The sequence below is a fragment of the Anarhichas minor genome, unplaced genomic scaffold (genome assembly GCF_050575085.1).
Source record: "Anarhichas minor isolate MPS153535 unplaced genomic scaffold, ASM5057508v1 ptg000004l, whole genome shotgun sequence".
NCBI lineage: Eukaryota > Metazoa > Chordata > Actinopteri > Perciformes > Anarhichadidae > Anarhichas > Anarhichas minor.
The window spans coordinates 14,933,173-14,951,964 of record NW_027466450.1 but is presented as its reverse complement, the minus strand read 5'-3'; the positions used below and the strand labels follow the sequence as shown (position 1 = coordinate 14,951,964).

Genomic DNA, 18,792 nt, shown 5'->3' with positions numbered 1-18,792 from the left:
ATAAAATAAAAAAGGAAGCAAAATGTACAACTGTCAAAGGCTGGAACGTTAACACTGATTTAGTAAACCTGGATGGTAAGTTTGTGGAGGAAAATACATTTGAACATGTATGAATCATTTTACATATCACTGGAATACCTACAATTATACATTTGATCACCTTTCCATCCCCCAAAAAAGCAAAATAAAATGCGTCAGCTGGTTGAAACCCAAATTTGCACAATGAATACGAACATCTAAGATATTTACAAAAAGCATTGTCCTTAGAAAACATCCCTTTATTGTAATAAAAGACTCCACTGATTAAACATCTGTGGACAGTTTTACAAAACAAAAGTATAAAAATCAATGCAGCCGAACCAGAGATGTCTTTACTCCACGAAGGCTTTCTAAACCTGGTGCCTACATTACCCACAATGCAACTTGACAGTTTGGTCAGAGATTCAGGTGTGCTTTGCTAATAGCGGCTAATGTAGCCTGGAGCAGAGACCAGTTACAGCGGTCTGGTGAACTAACTTAACATCCAGATTACTTTTAAATATTAAATCTTGTATTCTTCAGAACAAAGATTTTATACAACGACGTCTCTGAAGAACTTCAACCATTACAGAGAGAAGCAGGTGCGTTGCCAGTACCATGTAAAGAAAGTAACTGCGGAATATTTAATACTTTAAAATGTTTGCATGATAAGATGTCAGATTAAACATAAGGGGTTGCAACAGAACTCTAAAAATCCTCCAGACCCTCTTGAGAAATACTGTTATCTGTACGCAGTACTATTGTATTACTGCCTGTACCAAAGTACACGGGAAAACTCCCTGATAAATATTCACAACCTGCCTCAGTCTATGAGAGAGGAGCTTTAACTGTTGACACACGAGGAGGTGGTAAGTGTGATGTGAAGAGACGACTGGACATTGAAAATGTGTTCAACTGAAATACTTAAAATTGTAAGCTGTGTGAGCTGGTTTGACAAAGTGGAGCCCTTTCCCTCATTTCACCACCGGTTTGCAGAAATCTGTGCTTGTGCTTTATAGTGCGATTTCCCATGAGCACCTGAACTGACCTAAAAAAAACAAAAGATGGATTTAAATATGCTTCAAGTGTTTCCCTCCCCAACAAGTCGATGTAAAGTGTGGACAAAGATCTAAATAATACCTCATTCTCATTATGGCTTCGTTAAAAAGTGCTGAGTTCTTCTACATTGAAAGTCTGTTAAAAAGAAAAGGATCACGAACACAATGGTTTATGAACAGTCTGGACTTTCACCGCGTTGAGGTGATTTCTCCTTCAGTAATCTAACAACGTTTTAAAATCCTCAACTTTAGTCCGCGTCCAAAACCTGCTCACATGCAGGTGACTTCAGCTTTGCCCTCTTCCTGCTCGAAGCCACCTTCCTCCAGGTGGGACAGGGCGCTGGGATACCCCCCGCTGGGATACCCTCCTCCGAACACTGGGAATCCCCCGATGCCCCCGGCGGTCGGAGACAGCTCCTCCTCCGGAGGGATGGGGCTGCTGACCGCTCGACTCACGGAGCGACTGGACACGTCGCTGTGCAACAGTAGAACCTGGACGGACACAGAGACAGGAGTTAGTACTTTTGTGCAATAAAGTACGAGTAATAAAAGGAGGGACATGCTTTGTGAAGTGCAACCTCCACTTTGTCCACCAGGGTGCAGTGTAGCCACATAAAAAGCCTCACAGCAGGATTCTCTCAGTCAGTCTTCCTCCATTAATAGATACTGACTGAAGAAATAATTGCCTTGTTTAGTGCCAAAATACCCCAAAAAATAATTAGGTTTGGTGGCTTTACTCCTCCTCCTCTCCTCCTGCTCTCTCCTCCTCTCACCTGGTTCCTCGTTTGTCCTGACGACGCCTGACCTCTGACCGGCCGCTGGAGAAACACAACCTGCTTGGTGGCCAGATTCCCATCGCTGCGCACACACACACACACACACACACACACACACACACACAGGGGGATGGTTAGCTTATGGAGCGGTGTTGGTGGAGAGCGGGCTGAGTCGGTGGTGCATCTACCTGTCGTGACGGATGATGGGAGTGGGCAGCACGCATGTGAGCAGCCACCCGAACTCAGCCAGAGTGTGAAGGAGAGGCCCGTAGTCCGTTTTCACATTGGTGCCCTGAGTGTAGACACAACATATATATATATATATATATATATATATATATATATATATATATATATATATATATATATATATATATATATATATATATATATATATATATTTATATACACATACATACACACACACACACACACACAGTATATTAAAGATAAGTCAGCTGTTGAAGAAGGAAAACATGCCAGTGTCCAGTTATAAATACAGATATTGAACTATCTTGGCTCGGTTTCATGTCTTTTGTAGAGCCAGTATTTAAAGGGGTAGTTCCCTCAGAAAAAAAAAAGGTATTTAGCCCGGTCAGCTGTGTGTAAAAAGGCAGCTCTCTCATTCATTTGAATGCACACACACACCTCGATGACGGTCCACTGCTCTACGACGATGGTGTCGTTGGCAGGAGGAGAGGTGCTTCTCTCCTCGTACACAAACAATCCCTCCAGCGATCTGGGCACCGGCTCGCCTGAAACACACACACAGTCACTTTAAAGTGTGTACAAGTGTTTATATATCTTTTATCATCTGATATATAATAAACCACTTGTATAACACTGTTAGGAGGCAAATGAACGATACACAACAAATCTTTTCAGTGCTGAAAGACCGCAGAGGAAACACAACAGTGAGAGAATGTAATGGGTTGATAATGACCCAGTTATTTAAAAAATAGGTTAGACTGTGTGTGTGAAAGTCAGAGTGTGTGTGTGTGTGTGTGTGTGTGTGTGTGTGTTTGTGTGTTTTATAGCCTATTTATTTCAGGCCTCAGAGGTTTACGGACATGTCTGCTACTCCGCAGAGGAACAGGAAGTGAGGTCGCCGGGGTTGGGAAGACGACTCCAAATATAGACGTAGCGGGAGAGAGAAGAGGAGGGATCATAGCCAAAACAGGAAGTGACTGAGTGTGTGTGTGTGTGTGTGTGTGTGTGTGCGTGTCCGTGTGTGAATCAGTGCTTTATGAGAATAGTGGAAAAGGTAGAGATGGAAGGAAAAACACCAGTTGTTCTTAACTTTTTAAACATAAGGCCTTGTCTTCTTAATAAACATATGATGTGCTTTTCATGACGCAGTAAAATGCTACTAATGTAGCCAGCAGTATACAAAGTATTTCAAATTGGCTTCACAATAATGAACGAACACATTAAAAAGCACCAACATGCATTTGTTAGTGATTTAAAACACTTTGAAAGCATTCAGCACAGTGAGTACTTTTACTTTTGATACCAGTATAGTACATTTAGCTGATAGTATTTTTAGACTGTGGTATTTCTACTTTTACCGAAGTACTTCAGACCAACCTTTGGGTGTGTCCCAGTAGACGAAGGAGTCCACCAACGACCAGCCTTTGCAATAATAGGCGGCAGTCAGCTCCAGCCAATCAGCTTCCAGGGAGCTGACCACCTGGCCCTTCCTGGACACGCGCATGGAGAGCGCCCCCTGGTGGTACTGACAGGCCAGCGAGTCCAGAGGAGCACAGCCCGGAGCCCAGGAGTGGAAGAAGACCAGCAGCCTCAAGTCTGGAAGGAGGGAGGACGAGAGGAACTACTGAGATACTTGTACACTATATATTACAGGCAAATATTGTACTTTTTACCCATTAGTTACGATGCAGATTTAGTTTGTCAATATAAAATATAAGGCAATTAATATATTACGATCTGTTATTATTGGTTAAGCTACCCAACAGTATATAAAGTATTTTAAATTAGCTCCACCTTTACCAACATTAGAGAGATGAACACATCAATGCATCAATAATATAATTCAGCATAACAAGTACTTTTATTAATCCGTTACTTTTATTTAAATATATTTTTATGCTCATACTTTTGTACTTATATATACTTAAATAATAACTAAATTGTGGTATTGCTACTTTTAGTTAAGTGCAAGTACTGAGGGTGTCTGCCACCACTGATTAATGGTTATTAGAATATTTATTATGAACACAGAATTCATCCACAGCGAGTGTCTCACCAGGACTGTAGGTGTTCTCCTCCAGCTCTCTGTCTCCGGGCGGAGTACGAGGGGGGGTGCGTGGAGGGGAGCGACAGCTCCTCTTAGGGCTGTGCACCCGGCCGTTGGTGATCCCGCTCACCTGCTGGAGGACCGAGCCAACGAATCGAACGCCCCCCCGAGCGCTGCTGTTCACCTGCCGGAGAGAGAAACCCAGAGTCAGACGAACATCTGGCTCAGCGTTACAGTAAAACCAGGCTGAAGACTTTATGCTCAACGGCACACAGGTAGTGGTGGAAAGTCACTGAAACCAGAAAATACTGGGTAAGTAAAAATCCATAAGTGAACTGAATTTATTGCTATTTTCAATGAGAACAACATTTCATTAACTGAAATGATCACATATAGCAGCTTTAAAACTATGATGGTTAAAATCACCATGTTTACCAAAATAAGAATCAGTTTGTGTATTCTTCAGCAAGAAGAAATGAAAGTATCCATTTTATTTATTCTAAGGACGTTAGAGTGTAATATCATCATGTTTTTAGGGATTTCTTTGAGGCGTGAAAGTTTCGTGTATTTTGCTCATTTAAGGAGACGTAAAAAGTGGAAATGATTTAGTGTTCAACTTATTTTAAGCATCTCTAAATTCTCAATGTGAAAGTATTCTTTCCCATATTTAAGGGATTTTTTAAAAATATTTGAACAGGTGAACATATCCAATATTTCACCTGTTTAAAGGATTACAGAGTCCTACAAAGGTGAAAGTATTAAGTATTCCACTTCCTTAGATTCATGAAATGTGAAATTATCAAAATTGCACTTCCTAAAGGATTTCATGTGCTTAAAAAAGGGAAATCATCCAGTAGGATTTTAGAGGCCTAAAGGAATGAAAGTATACAGAATTATTTCTTTACTGCCTAAAACAATCTCCTGGTGACCTCTCTGATGATTCATGGGACCTCTTGGAGCTTTTTAGTTGCGGTAGATCTCACTGACCCTGTCGATGAGCGCTCGGACCGTGTCCCCGGTCAGTGACTCTCCAGGTAACGGCCACTCCTCCACCTTCAACATCGGCACGCTGTAACACATGGACGCCATCTGCTTACTGAAAACACAGACAGACGGAAAAAACATCTATTAGACGGAACGTGAGAGGAGTTCAGCGGTAACATAGCCTGACGTTAAAGCTGTTCAGGTCAGTGGGGAGTTTCTGGATTCGAGTCCATCTGGAGGGTTCATAGTTCACTTGTAATTGTCACTGAGCTGCTGACACCGACACATAAATCATTTATAGGCTCAGCGGGAGGCGGCTACCGCCGACTGTCTGAGCAATTAACACAGAAGGTAAACAACAACTTAGGCAACTGAAGTGATGAAAGATCGTACACCACATGCTGCATTTTTTACAAGAAAGTGAGTTTTTGTAAAATAACGGTCACACAGAGTCAGTGGTGGAAGAAGTACCCATGTAAAAGTACCTCTTTGCAAAAATACTTTGGTACAAATAAAAGTCTTATATTCAAGATTTCAGTATTAATGGAAAAATGTACTTGAGGTATTAAAGTAAAAGTACTTGTATTGTGTAAAATGGTCCCTTTCATATAATGTTTTAACACGTAAGCAGCATTTTAATGTTACAGCCGGTGAAAGAGGAGCAGATACTGACTTTAAATACTGTTGGATAGTAAAGTAAAGTAAAAATATCTCAAATTGTACTTAAGTACAGTAGTTGAGTAAATGTCCTTAGTTACTCTCCACTACTGCATACTATTTCCCTTCTCTATAATTTTGCATAGAAACACCATCATTAATATTATTAATTCACCTCTACTGCTGTCTTATGAAATAAAAATCATCATCACAGTTAGTATCCCAACCAATCAAACCGCAGAGATCAGGGATGCTTCACCCCCATTGGCTGCTGTGGGAGCCCTGTTGTTGGGTGGATTTCTAGCCAATAGAAGTCATGGTAGACGCGAGTCAAACCAAAACATAGTCTCCTCCAGGCACGCCAGTCTGACCTCCTACCAGGGCTGTGCATTAAATATGCAGCCGACTTCATCCATCATTCATCCATTTACTAGACAGTATGGAGGCAAACATGTGGCCACACAGTGGGGAGGCATGTGTGGCAGAGGGAGTGGAGTCACATACAACATGTACAGTATACTGTACCTCTCAAACTCATTTGATACAGTCAAGTTTGGGTCAAGATATTCCATGTCTTTCTTACAGGGAGAACTCTTACCATCAGAAATGGGGTTCCACAGGGCTCTATTATTGGACCATTGCCATTCAGTCTGCCTCTGATGCTAATGTAGCCAATGTTTAATATTTTCAATGGATTTTACTGCCCTTAAGAGGTGAAAAGTATCAAATATTTAACTGTAAGAATTTTAGAAGTTTGACGAGTTGAAAGGATGCAATATTTTACCAATTCTAGCAATTTTATATATCCCAAAAAGGTGAAAATATCCAATATTTTACATTTTTAGGGATTTCAGAGTCCTACAAAAGGGAACGTACCAAGTATTCCATTTATTTTTTAGTCCTGAAAAGATGAACATATTGTCGGGGCAATTTTGAAATCCCACTCTGATAACGAGGAACGGGACAAAAAATCTCCTACAGTATTGTCACACTTTTAATGCTCAAAGCATGGTGCACAGGACAGGAGTTAGGTTGAAATATACACCCCATTGTGCATGATCAGAGGAATTTATCTTACAATATCCAGCATCTCACATATTTTAGAGACTTTAAAGGCTGTAAAGTGTGAAAATATGCAATATTTTAGACCGTAGTCCTTTCGTACTTGTGTCAATCGTTATGCAGATGATACAGCTTCATGTGTCTCTATTTTTACAGCCCTAAAGAGGTATAAGTATCCAACATTTCACTGAAATAATTTTAGAAGCTCGAAGAGGTGAACAGCTATTACATTATTCTTGAGATTTTTAGAGGATTGAAAATATTCAATATTTCAGTTTTTTAAGGATTTCAATCAGTCAATCAGTTCTTGAATGAGTTCTTCAATATCCATTTTTAGAGTCCTACAAAAGTGAAATTATTCAGTATTTCACTTCTTTTAAATATATTAAAAACATTTAGATTCCTGAAAAGACAAAAACATCCAGTATTTGATGTATTTTAGAAACTTAAAGGCCGTAAAATGTGAAAATATTCAATATTTCATTTTTTAAAGGTCTTTTGTGAATCAGTTCTCTAATCAGTAATTCAATAAACATTTTTATGCAGATGATAAAAATGTATTTGCCCCAGACTCATGTTCTTCTTCAAGACTGACGATTAGAGAAAGTTATAAATTGGTAAATATGTGTGTTTAAACCTAAAATCATGAAAAGGAGCAAATCGTTCAACGTAAAGGTATTTCCAAAGGCCAAAGTATAGTGGCAAGTATTAAAATTAGAACATTAGGGTTAAAGCTTAAAAGAGGGTTAAGATTAATGTACCTGGATCTGGGACGGGCCAGGATGGCTCGGTAGAGCAGGCTGAAGGGGAGCGAGCGGGTTCGACCCACAGACAGGATGATGGGGTGTAAGGCGGTCAGGACGTAGCCTTGTGTGTAGTAGGGCTGCAGGGCCTGGGGCAGCTCGGAGAGTGAAGCCACATATTGCACCGTGGGACGACTACCTGCACGAACAGAGACACAATCAGTAGGAGACAATTCAGTAAAATGTAGCCAGCTGGTTTATACAAGTTACTACTACACCCCCCCCCCCCAGATTTGTCTGTATTCATGTAAACATAGGACACCGTCCAGCACCAAAAATCATGCACACTGTCTGGGAAAGTTTTATTTTCCTTCCTGTGTAATGACTTGAACATCATTTTTCCACTGTTGCTCCTAGAGACAGGAAAGCGCACACACACACACAGGGTCTGTCAGATGATGATGATGGGGCATAGCATTTATTTTAATTTCAGTTATTTATTGTATATTAGTTCAGCATCAGAGAGGCTGCTATTTTTAGTAAGTCGTCACATATGGAACCATTTATTAGACATCCTATGACGTGTGAAACTGACATGTCAGCACCTTTACATCAAGTGTCCTGCAATATAAATATGACGATGTTACAAATCTGGAAGCTTCTGATCTGAGAGTTTTAATATCCTGAGTCCAGCTGTGTCAGATCGCTTCAAAGACTGATGACGGCCATAAAAAACAACAACCACCAACCCCGGCATGTTGAGTGAAACACCAAACCACCCCGCTCTTACGTAAAGGAGAGAGAGAGAGATATATAGATATATATACATATATATATATATATAGATATATACATCTATATATACACAAACTGTATGCATATTTTTAGTGCTGCTCCTCAAGCGGTATGTCTGGTGTGGCTCTGAGACTGGAACAAGAAGAAATAGAGTATAATCTTCATGCTGCTGTGAGATTATTTGGCTCATTTTCTTTATCAGTTATGCTCTCAATTATTGTTTTGTCTATAAAATGTCTAGCCTGGTTCAAGACTTCTGAATCACCTACGACTTTTAGATTGAAGTGAAACAAATCAATTTAGTCCAATTATTAGTCTATAAAATGTAAGAAAATAGTGAAGAATGCCCGTCTCTTTTTGGATGTATTGCATTTGTACTTTTACTCTTTCATTCTCTACTCAGGTAGACATTACTCCAACATATCTTTACATAGCATATAGTTGTTTGCTGCTATATTGATTCTCTGAATATCGAATTTAGTACCTTTAAAAATGGACGCAACCCTCGTATTAATCAATTTATAAGCATTTTGATGAAGATCCAATTTTGTGGCTCGGAGTTCATATGCAGGCATCTCTTGAATATTTGCACATGACTGTCCATCACTGTGTGGCTACTGATGCAGATCTACATGAATATTACTACTTTGTAAAATGAATCGATACCCTTAAGAGGATTTTGCAGACTTGAGGAAAGTACAAACTCTCCCGAGGCGTCACAGGATCACAGGTTGTGTCGTGTAGTTTACGCGTTTCTCATTTCGGTTCACATGTTATCCATTTCCTCGCCCCTTTCAGAGGTATAAAGAGTGCACGGTGGGTTGTGAGGAGCTGGTACTGTGTTGCTGTTGTCTTTTCCTTAAAAAAAAAAAAAACTCTGGCTGGAAATCCCTGTGGCAATCACCATACTTCCTGTGTCCACAAAGAGTGGCTGTTCACAGAGGGGCTTGGCTGTGTGCCACACACACACACACACACACACACACACACACACACACACACTTCAAGTTGTATGTGTGTGAGAGCATTCCTCACTACAACCCCCCACATTCTCACGGACAAACACCCCAGAGATCCAGTCCACAGCTGAGAGATCACTGCAGCCTCTGAATGGTTTGTCTGGCCGGCTCCATTATGAGACTGAAGACTACCAGAAGAACCTCAATGAAACCACCAAAGCAAACGCCCGGCAAACAGTTTACTCGCATTCCTGTGGGTGTAAATCCCGCTCCAAAACACTTAAATATAGATTTAACACAGGGACGTACATGTTGCAGCTGGTGGACAACATCAATGCTTCACTACAACTTTTAGGGCAACTTTCTTTTTCCTTCAGAGGATGAAACAGAGCAACGTCTGGAGGCTCACGCTGAAAAAAAAGCAGGCGACCGCGCTGCAGATAATGGCTCCCAGGAGGACCATGATGTCATGCACACACACCTCCAAGCAAGGCTTTTGTTGCAGCCTTTTTGCTCGTCTCCTCCCCTGCTTTCAGTCTTCACCCACCACCCCCTCCCCTCCCATCCTGGTGCCACTCGCCCCGTCATCCCGCACACTGAGGCCTCTGTTTAGTGATGTGTGGGAGAAAAAATAAAGAGGAGGAGGAGGAGAGGAAGAGCTGAGGACTAGCAAAGAGGGTAAAAAAAAGGGTGTGGGGGGGGAGAAGAAGTAGAGGTGGGAGCTGGCAGGATGGGTGAGGGAGGGGGGGGGAGTTAAAGGGCTCAAGTGGAGTTGAGCAACAACTGAGGGCACAGAGAAGGGGTGACAGAGCTGAGAGAATGGGAGGCGAAGGAGGGAGGAAGGAGCCAGACAGCAGTTACGAGGTGGATTTTATGAGCCCGTTTGTGAATGGGAGACAAGGTGTGAAAAGGAGAAAGCAGCCTGGCAACAAGGAGCTACAAAAACAAGAGTAACACTAGAAGGAAACAAGCACCTCTGTGAGAATGCTTTGATGCCAACAAGCTAACGTCAGCACAATCAGAGGTGTTCCGGTTCCCGACACGGATTCAGATACCTCAACTACCGATCCGATACATGGCATTATAAACATGTCACTGTTTCACTGGAGGAATTTTCCAGTGTAAAATATTGCCAAATTACTGACATTTTGCAAGATTACACCATTACAACGTTACACCCTCCGTTAGCACCTCCCAGATCCGTACTGCACATGTGCAACTCTCAATCAGAGATGTACGAATCGGGTAGCGATGTAGGACGAATACCTGCATGGACAGAGACATGATCGTTAGGAAACAATGAAGTAAAATGCACTCCATCTGGTTTATGAAGGTTACTGCCACGTGTGTTTTAGGCTCCTAAATGTGGACAAAGCTGAAAATGCTCTCATGTTCTAAAAGCTCCGAAATGCTAAAAACTTCATCCAAAACACCAGTTGAGTGTTTCTTTATTTTAACAGACGGCTTGTGAATTCAGTTGAAAAGTGCAGATTAGTTGGTGTCGTGATGCAGTTCATTGCACTTCTGCAGCAGACTGTTAATGCTCTGCACTATTTTGAGCACCTCCCATCCTTCATCCCCACAGCCCAAAACACACAGACATCGAGTCGACTATTATACGTGACAAAAGAAAAGTAGGAAAACTATATGAAGTTCTTCCTTCCTGATACCGATTGCGATACCTGAGCGAGTGACGCGTGTAGTTGTTGTTCCTGTGTAGCATTAATGAGCTGATAAATTATATGATAATGCGATATTGGATCGGTGCATAGACTCGCGTACTCGCCGTTACCCGATCCAGCATTTTAGGCTGTATCATAGGTATTTCTGATGCTGGTATCGGATTTTATGGGTGGTTTAGTGATGCACCAAAATATTAGATATTTGACATATTAAATCTTTTTCAAGTAGATATGCTGAACTTGATTGCAAACAGTTGCTTTTTTACACATCCAGCAGTTACAACATGAATATTCATTTACAGTAATTTGTGTCCAACTGATAAAGTCCAATATTCACTCTTTTAGCTCCTGTTTTGGTCTCCACCAACTCCTGAGAGTCTCTTTAGCTGCTAAATGCTTCACAAACTTTACAAGCTAGTTTCTAACCGTGTCTGTCTGCTGTTTGCTGCTGAGCAGGAAGTGTTAAGTGGATTTATTAGAGCTTTTTCCTCTGAAAATGACGCTATGAGAACAGAGATTGAACCAGAGCAGTATAGTTTGGGGGCCTGATACATAAAACATGGGCTGAAACTCAAACCGACAAACTGAGTGCTGATTAAAGCTGATTAGAGAAGGCATTCAACCCACCAATGTGGCCATCTCAGCTCAACATTAGCCGCATTATGCCAATCAACTGGAATCAAAGATAATTGATTATCGAGTGCAAGTTTCCAGGTTTGTGCTGCCCTTCACATCTCCTCTAAATGTAATAATGAAAGTACTGGCTTTAATCTGAAATAATCCAGCATGTGCCGTTAGATTCCCAGATTAGACAGAGATTACAGAAAATCGCACTCATCCTCGAAAATAATGACGAGTACTGGCCGACAGATAGATACCCTTTTACAAACAACACAGTGAATCGATGCCTCGGTAGGTCAGACCACATCCAAACAAATCAGTCGCCATCTCTTGACGGATTAGAAGGTTTCATTTCATCCCACATTTTCCTCAACAGTCTTCAGCTGAGTTCATCCAACCAGTGATGAATACACGTCGCCTCAGTTTAAGCCATCTCTCCACCCGCAAATCCCTTTGTGTTGTCCCCTTTATTCATCTAGTCCTGACCTGCCGTCGCTGTGCAACTTTTCCAATCATCCTCTGATCCTTGATTCCCTTCAGAGTCCACTTCAAGTCTTTGCATGACACCGCTCCATGTGCAGGGAAGTAGAAGCCCGTCAGCCTCAGGCTTCAGGGTCGGAAATCATTCGTCGCAAGAGGAAACAGGATTATTATCGTCTTAGTGGGAAAAAGTTATTTTTCTTTAAATTTCACTTTAAGATAAGATAGAACTGTATTTATTCCAAGGGAAACTGTGCGTGCGTTCAAGATATACGGTACGGTCAGCATGCTAACAAGCTGATGCTAACCATGATTAGCATCTCACTTTAGTAGCACGCTAACATTTGTGCTTATTATCTCCAAACACAAAGTACAGCTAAGGCTGATGGGAACGACATTAATTGTGCAGATCTTAATAAACCAAAGTATTGAACAAGTAAAAAAGTTGACCTGATGCCGCTCGATGAAAAGTTAAAGGATTGAAGTTATAAATCATCCACATGAGTGTGTGTACCAAACAATCCACTCAATTGTTGTTGAGATATTTTATTTAAAAAAAAAACACAAATGTCAAACTTATAGCGGTGCAACAGGAAAAGTCAGACGATCACCAAAGTCAACAGGCTTCCTCTGGGGACCATGAACGTCTACAATTTATTCGCAATCCATCGAATAGTTGTGGAGATATTTAGTCAGGATCAAAGTGGTGGACCGTCTGACCATAAAACAATAGAAAGACAACAAAATCTCTTTAGCTTCATCCTTTTCTGGTCGGTAAACAACAACAAAAACCGGTAAAGACAGAGCCAGGATACTCTTTCTTGTGTTATTGCTCTCGAGAAGGATTCTTGTGACTTCTTCAACTCAACAAACGTGTTTACTGGACCGAGCTTCAACAGTAAGGAACACACAGTGAGCAGTTTGCAATGAAAAGATCAATACCTATATAAAGACCTCTTCAGGGTCCACATGAGTTCTCGCTCTCACATGTGCAATGCAGCCATCAGTAATGAGCTCAGGGAAGTATTAGCCATTAGGTGCTTTGATGTGCTGCCTCTGGCTCCAGGCCTCCACGTCCAGTCTCCTCTCGGTCGGGAGTAAAAAACCAGGCCAAGCTGCCCTGCTACCGGGCACAGCAAGGGACATACAACGGGGATGGGTGTGTGTGTGTGTGTGTGTGTGTGTGTGTGTGTGTGTGTGTGTGTGTGTGTGTGTGTGTGTGTGTGTGTGTGTGTGATGAGGCAGATTAAAGCAAGAGTTGTGACAGTAGCTCTGTGTGTGTCCCAGAAACGCTTCATCGTTTCAAGGAGAAGCGAGGCCAGAGGAGGGTGGAGTGGTGTGGGGAGTGATTCTTATAACGGCATCATGGTTTACTATAAACTGCAGTGATCAGCGTTTTTGATTTTGAGTCTGTTTCTTTAAATAAATCTGCACTTTTTTTTTCTGGGGAAAAAGGGTGGTGCAGGTGCTGGAACTTGCCTGAACAAAAAAAACATTACAGAAAAAAAGATATGCAACAAGAAGATATGCGAGGCATCCGTCGGCCAGCTGCTTGTCAGGAATGGCATGTGCTGACAGATGTGTTATTCTTTTCCAAAACATACAGGACTACTGAGTCTTTACACCTCCTCCTTTAAGAAACTCATTCAGCCCATTAAAGCTGGAAAGTTAAGTGTTAAATCACATGACTTCCATGCTCAAACTGAAAGCAAACACAGAACTTCTAATTGTTTTGTCCATTGACAATTCCAAAAAGGTTTCTTCAAACAACATGGCTGCGTCTTCAACATCTTTTTTGTGACTTTTATGTCTTTTATCACCAGGTGGCAACCCCCAGGTCTGAAAAGTGAAGCCAAAGCTTCATGTCTTAAAGCTGCATTCTCTCTAATGTCCATCAGGGGGCGACTAAACATTGTAAACATGAGTTTATGGTCTCAATCTCTAGTTTCAAGTCTTCAACACAAAAATCCAAGATGGCGACGGCCAAATAGCCGAACTCGAGGCTTCAAAACCGCAGTTCACCAACCAATGAGTGACATCACGCCAACTACGTCCACTTTGCATATACAGCCTGTGTTTATAACAGACCTTTTAACAGCAGCCACGTTGGAAATTGGACCGTAGAACTGCTCAAACTGCTAGAAAACCAGCCAACAATCCAACCAGATCATTTATAGCTTATGCGATTAATCCGGCGTCGTGACCTCAAACTCACAACCGATCCGGCTGAAATTTGTCCAGATTTAAAAATTAGACGGCTGCAACCGATTCCATGGAAAAAAATCAATGTCTGACTGAATGACTTGATACACAATTAACAGCTTTTAAAACAAATCTGATATCATATGAATATTGCGTAGTTAACAGTGTTGATCAAATCATTTTCATGAAACTTGAGCCCCTCCCTTGTTTGGTGCTCTTCAGTCACTGAGTGTTTTTACACCTCGAGTGAATCTGGGATCACATCACACGTCCTCTCTGTCATGGAGGGAAACGAAACCCTGCAGAGCCTCATTTGGAGCGAGAACACAGTCTGGTTAAACGCCAGGAAAACACACATTTTGTGCCACATTTTGTCGGCTTTTCATCTTTCATTTGGCAAGCAGCAACTTCACTGACTAAACCAAGACGTAGATAACGGCAGCCAATTTTCTTCTTTAACCAAATCATAAAACGAGGTGATTAACACCGTTCATACTCAAGTAAACGGTTTAGAGTCTCGTAAAAGACGGAAAGAAATGCCAGAGAGGATGCCAGCCATCACCAGACTGCACATGACTACTAGAGATTGGAATCACTCCGGTTTATCTTTAGCTGTGCCAATTACGGAGGCTTCACACTTTGAGCGAGAGGCATACTCACACATTTAGTCAGTGACGATCCAGCAGAGCCAGGAAGACGGGCTGAACAGTAAAACTGCATTTTTTAACATTAACTCTCGTGGTAAATATGCATTTTGTGTGTCGGATTTCTCTTTTCTTTCCTTCATAGAAAAGCAACTCGGGTGAGGAAATCACATGCAGCTGTATTCTGATAATATATAATTCTTCAATGACTCGTGTGGAAGTATTCAAGGATGTTAAGTGACCAAATCTAGGCCGGTGAGCGCTGGTTTGATTAGTAGAGCATGTCTGGCTCAGGATACAGCTGCAAACATCAGATTTAAAGTTTATATCCCAACAACACAGACTTCTACAATTGGTTGCAAGGTCGGCAACCAGGCATCAACTTTTGGTTGCCGAAACTAAAAATATGGCATGTTAGTCACCTTATATTTTGAGTAATTCAGATACTATGCAGTTATAAGTCAGCTTAATAATGTGACATAAAAGATTAAAAAGGCTTTCTTATAAGTGTTCATCCACAGACTTCACAAACTTCCTTTATTGTTTTTCACTCATGTTCATCTAGTTCTTTGTCAGTTGAATCTATTTGCAGATTATTTGAACTTTGTCAGACAACTATATTTGCGCCGCCATTGTCTCTAAAACAGAAGCCCTGTGCTCACGCGATTAAACGCATTTGCATTATAGTTACTTACGTGCAGCGTAAAAGCAATATCTAAATATCACTGACGCAACAAATATCAGAAATATATTTATTATGAGGTGCACGCTTTGCTGTCCATATTTTTTTATGTTAAAAAGGCCAAGACTTGGTTGCCAATTTCTCAAAAGGCGACCCTTACCATTGAGCCCTGCGACAGCGACCTCGCCGTCTGGCTGTACGACTGAGCGCTAACGAGCATTTCTTTAGCAACGTCTGATCACAAAGAGAAGCGTACGAGATGTGTTCCGACTACGGTTTGTTTAAGGTGGACACACACACACACACACACACACACACACACACACACACACACACACACACACACACACACACACACACACACACACACACACACACACACACACACACACACACACACACACACACACACACACACACACACACACACACACACACACACACACACACACACACACACACAACTCCCTGCTGATGACAGCCGCAAAGAATCCCAAAAAAACCCAAACACATGCAGCAGAGGAGCGTTCACAAGTCAAAAGTTAGTTAGCAGAGGATCCTGATCTTTAATCTTCTTTAATATTTTGTATCGGTCGATGCAGAGTCCTATCTGATGTTTATATTCACTTAAATGATGATTAAATATGTAAATTTAAATACCAGGTGAAGCTACTTAATCTGACAAACCTCATATATCACAAGCTAAATGATAGAAAGACCAAAGGACCTGGTTCAAAAGTTTTACCTTTATCAGATAAAGTATTGATATGATGTTAATAAACTCTAACTAGGAGGATGTATGGCTACAGAAACACAACGAGGTTGTGCAAAATGTTTCCATAATGCTGTCAGACATTTATAGTAATAATCTGAGCCCGTCAGTGGCAGAAACGAACACTTTTAGTGTACGCACATTGATGGTGAGGAGTTGCCCCGAGTGATAACATTGCAGCCCGTTTAGTAACTGCAGCGCTCTCGATCAACATTGTACCGATTTAAAACAAAGCGTTGTCCCCATTAGTCACTTAGACACAAAAGATGGTAAAATCGAGACGTTAAGACGGAGAGTCACATAACGACTATTGAGCCGATTATGAAAATGATTTGTGCACGACGACCAAGTTAGACTGGGTCTGTTCCAAATCTGTACAAATGTCACACTGCATACAAACAGTCCAAACTGCTGGTTGGCGTCCATGTTTGTTTCCTCACTGCAGACCAACGGTCCGGCGTGTCGTCTGGTGTGTTCACTCAACCGTAAGGTTCACGCTCCTTCACAACAATCTGTGCAAACTGGTGGAAACGATCTCCATGTGCGGTTTGTCCGGTCTTGGGCTCTGGACAGTCGTGATGGACATTTTTTTCGCTATTTTCGGACACTTATCAGGCAAAAGATTATCCGTTAATAAAGAAAAAACATGGTTAGTCTACATGATGGGGTCTAATGCAGACAGGACCGGATCCACGCTGAGTGGTCGGACAATCCTGAAGTCATTACGTACTTTACTTTCCTGACCCTGACCCTGACCCCACCCCCGAATTTTGGAAGGCAGCACTTTCCTCCATGATTCATTAACGTGCCGGCCTGCTGTTTACATGCTCGGCTCCCACTCAGGACTTAATCACCATTTCCTTCCAAATAGGTCACAGTCACAACAGCCAGTCTGAGGACCAGACGAAGGGATTATCCCCGGAAAAAAACTGTCTCTCAGCCATCTGAGATTATCACACATGCTCATATTAGATTCCATATCACAGCAGGTGGGGGTTCTCTCTGCATTCTGCTGCATGCCCAGCACATGGAAAGGGGTGTGTGTGTGTGTGTGTGTGTGTGTGCCAAGGAAAGAAGGCAGTGACCTATTTCTAGATACCCTGAACCAACAGCCCTGTTGCTAGAAGTTCACAGTTCGATGCTGTAACGCTGCACACATTGTAGTTTGAAAGGGCTTTAAAGTTCCATAGAGTCACATTTAAATAAAACATTAACAGGTGTTAGTAATAAAATAACACCATGTTCCAATAAAACGACCATAAACAGGGTGTCTGCTATTCAAGAGACCTTTTTTTAAGGCCAAATTGTTGCAATTGTTCTATAAAATGTCAGAAAACATTCGACAATACAATCACAATGTCCTAAAGTCCAAGCTTACATATTTAAATATCTTGTTTTGTCCAAACAAAAGCCCCAAAAGCCAAAGATGTTGAACTTATAATGACACAAAAATAGAAAAGAGCATCAAATCTTCACACTGGAGAAGCTGGAACCAGCAAATGTTTTGGGTTTTAAATATGATATATATTTTAAACTGAAAAGCAGCTTGAACGAGGAGATTCTTCAATCAATTAACGACTTAATTGATTAATCTGTTAATTTGTTTTGTCCATTGACTAATCGTTTTAATTGATTAATTGAATTGTTCCAGATAAAACACTTCTTTCTGGTGAGCAGTTAGTTCCGTCTTGGTATAAATATAAAAGGACTGTAAATATAAATATATTGATTGATTTTGGTCAAACCGCGGAGTGGCATCATTGATTATCTCGTCCTACCTTCCAGGCTGAAGTCGAGCAGCACGTACTCGTACACCGTCTCCGTTTTGGTCTCCACCTGAGGTCTCTTCAGGGTGGAGTAGATCTTCCCGGGGCTGCTGTCCTCCGGGTCTTCCAGTTTCCGCAAGCCGCAGCCCATGGCCTCCGAGGCGGGGTGGGAAGGAACAGACAGCCGCTCGCCGAGCACCGGAGGAGGAGGAGGAGGAGCAGACAGATTCTCTTCTTTGAGCGCTTCAACTTTTTTAACGGGAGCGCTCCATCACCTCCTCGGTGTTCCCCTTTAATCCCTCCGACTGTGCACAGGTAATCAGCGGAAACCCGCCGGTTAACGGAGAGGAGATTATTGTCATGAAGCGGTTGTTCCTTGAGAAAAGTGTCCCGCTGATGTGGCTGCAGGTCTGAAGCGTGGAGAGGAGGAGCCGCTCTCTCTCTCTCTGGGAAAAAAAAAAGTTTCCTCCACAATCAAAACGGCAAGGATACTACAACTTCCTGTCAAAATTTCAAAATAAGACTCTGAAATAAAGTTTTTGGAGGAAGTAATCAGATCTTTTATTTAGGTAAAAGTACAAATACCACACTGTAAAAATACTTACATTTTTTTTACAAAGGCATGCACTGATAA

At 41.6% G+C, this 18,792-nt stretch overlaps 1 protein-coding gene across 1 annotated transcript; it reads right to left on the bottom strand.

Annotated features, from left to right (window-relative positions):
• Positions 1-11: 11 nt before the first annotated feature.
• Positions 12-18,566, bottom strand: rftn2 (raftlin family member 2). Its single transcript, XM_076110332.1, has 9 exons — positions 18,171-18,566; positions 7,574-7,754; positions 5,097-5,205; positions 4,119-4,293; positions 3,440-3,658; positions 2,501-2,607; positions 2,041-2,144; positions 1,850-1,934; positions 12-1,568 (listed from the first exon to the last, which is right to left on the bottom strand). The coding sequence occupies exons 1-9, from the start codon at positions 18,307-18,309 to the stop codon at positions 1,347-1,349; spliced, it is 1,341 nt and encodes a 446-aa protein (XP_075966447.1). The 5' UTR covers positions 18,310-18,566; the 3' UTR covers positions 12-1,346.
• Positions 18,567-18,792: the final 226 nt, after the last annotated feature.